Source organism: Egretta garzetta, unplaced genomic scaffold (assembly GCF_000687185.1).
Source record: "Egretta garzetta isolate BGI_Z169 unplaced genomic scaffold, ASM68718v1 scaffold447, whole genome shotgun sequence".
Classification (NCBI taxonomy): Eukaryota; Metazoa; Chordata; class Aves; order Pelecaniformes; family Ardeidae; genus Egretta; species Egretta garzetta.
This window is the reverse complement of record NW_009260397.1, coordinates 7509-9802: the sequence shown is the minus strand read 5'-3', so window position 1 is coordinate 9802 and position 2294 is coordinate 7509. Positions and strand designations below refer to the sequence as shown.

General features: G+C 49.1%; 1 protein-coding gene across 3 annotated transcripts in view; it reads right to left on the bottom strand.

Annotated features, from left to right (window-relative positions):
- The window catches only part of ANHX (anomalous homeobox), a 13646-nt gene that overhangs the window by 9938 nt on the left and 1414 nt on the right, over nucleotides 1-2294 (bottom strand). For 2 of the 3 annotated variants that reach the window (XM_035898605.1, XM_035898604.1), the window contains 3 exons: nucleotides 1236-1509; nucleotides 472-596; nucleotides 129-252 (listed from right to left, as the gene is read on the bottom strand). In XM_035898605.1, coding sequence (XP_035754498.1) covers nucleotides 129-252; nucleotides 472-596; nucleotides 1236-1484 — 498 coding nt within the window. In that variant the 5' untranslated portion in view covers nucleotides 1485-1509. Of the gene's footprint in view, nucleotides 1-128; nucleotides 253-471; nucleotides 597-1235; nucleotides 1510-2220; nucleotides 2289-2294 lie in introns of those variants that run through there. The other variant, XM_009643140.2, reaches the window with a different exon arrangement.

Genomic DNA, 2294 nt, shown 5'->3' with positions numbered 1-2294 from the left:
TAGGAACCCCAGCGCCACTTGAGGCTTCTGAAAACAAGGACTTAGAATGAAACCAGTTATAGACCCCTGATCGCAGACTTCTGCTTTTCTGTGACAAGGAGACTTGATTGGAAGTAGCATATCCCTACCCGCTGTTTCTTGTTTGGATTTGTTGTCACCTCTGCAGCAAACCTGTGCAGTTGCTGGCGTACTTCATCTGAATAGTTTCGATTCTTCAAACCTTCAGGACAAAGGGAAACAGGTGGAGGATTCCTGTACAGAAGACAAAACAGGATTAAAAAAGGATCCCAAAAGAGTCATTCATGTTCATGGGAATTTTCTCACATTGCCACAAGTGGTCAAAAACACCAAGAAAAAACTAGCTCCAAGAAGCAGCCAACTTGAGATGCAAAACCATCCTCTGCATCTCTAATCCCTGCATCTGTTAACTATAGCAGAAAAAAAAAATTTGGTTCCCCCATGCCACGGTACCTCTTCCTGCAACGGAATTTCTGCAGTGGTGTCAGAAAATCCGTGTGGTGTTTCTCCATAACCCTCCGGTAGTGAATCTCATGCCAAAGCTGCACCAGCTCCTCCTTCTCTTCTGCCTTGCAATACTAAAACAAAATAGTATGTAAGCAGACCCTTTCCAGGTAGTCAGGCAGGCTTCCTCTAAAGGAGAAAACCCTCAACAACTAGCAACTTACTCAGAGATTCCTACTGGTTTGACAAAGCTGGTAGCATTATCCAAGTATATTGCTCACTGTACCTTACCTAATGTACAAAGGGAGTTGCCTGCCTAATTCCTTCTTTTCCCGTAGTAAACAGGGCTACATTACCAGAGCTAGAGGCCCAAATCCCTCACCTTGAGTGGTGCCATCCAGCCTTCCTCATATCTTCCTGTCCTGGCAAGAGCTCTAAACTTGGCCTCCCCGAGGCTTTTACATCCTGAGCCCTAAGTTTGTGAAAAACTGCAAGAACCACCACCCTAGAGAACAAAAATCTTGCTTTGACAAACTACAGCCAACCCCCAAATCATCCAATTATCTTCTTCCCCTCGACTGATTAATAGTAACCACCTGTAGCAAAGGCTTTATCCTGTGTTTCAGGTCAAACAACACACACATATCACCTGCCACTCCCGTACGCCAGCTGGAAATGCTCCACGTGCTGCAGTTTGGGTACCTCTGCATTAACAGCTCTAACTACTAATACTGCTTTTTGTCTCCATGAAGAAACAAAGAACACATCCCTACCTCCAGGAGTCTGCAGGCTGTGTCATGCTGCCCGTTATGGATATGAACAAACACGCAAGCTCGGACAACATGGATGTTAGTGAGAAAATACATCTTGTGTTTGCATCCCATCATGGTCCCAACCAGCTTCTCCAGACCAGGAGACGAGTTCTGGAGGTCCTGGCAAAGCTGTCCTGCTAAATCCAGCAGCTTGGTGGGTGGGGGATCCTTGTTTTTATTCCTGTTTAGCATGGCCATGAACCGCTTCATCCTTATGTCCTGTTGGAAGCCTTTTCTATCCAATGCACAAAGTTGTGGTTAGATAAAAGCTATTATCTCCTATTTTTAGCTCTTATGGTATGCTTTTTTTTTTTTTAAGGGAGAAACTCACTGTGCTGTTAAAAGCAGCCTAAGGACCTCAAAACACTTAAAATAAAACTAGACTTAAAGAAGCCCTGAAAGGCTAAAGCCACACCAGGTTTCTAGTTGGGAAAACAGAGCTCAGAAAGACGCATTAAACTTGCCCCAAAACTCAGGAGTTGAAGGAGGAGGCCAAAGCTGCTGGGGGGAACTGCACACTGGGCTGGTCCCCACCTTCCCCGCTTTGGGCTGTGCGGGTGGCTGGGGGCGCTGGGGGTGCTGGCAGCCCTGCAGCACCCCACGCACATGCATGTGCCCCCAGGCCCTCCGCTCTCAGATCAGGTACCCCCATACCCAAATCACAGTATGAAGCTTTACACCCACTGCTTACAGGTTACAACTCCCAGAGCAGTAAGCCCTGAGCCGTCCAGGTGAAACTAATGAGCTTTTTCTCCAAAATGGCAGGGGACAGGCCGGGGCAGACAGCAATTACAGCGAAGTGGAACTCAAAACGATCGCCGGGGCTGGTTTTCGCCCGTTTGCCTGGGGAAAGGAGGCCGGCGCGATGCCCCAGTGCCCGGCGGGTCCCCTCGGGGCCCAGCCCACCTCCTTGCCAGGACAAAAGGGGAAAAAAGCTGTTACATACCTGCGAGGTTGAGGAGCGGGGGCTCCCCGGCAGCCCCGTCCCCTCCCGAGGCAGCGGGAGCGCAGCCCGAGGCG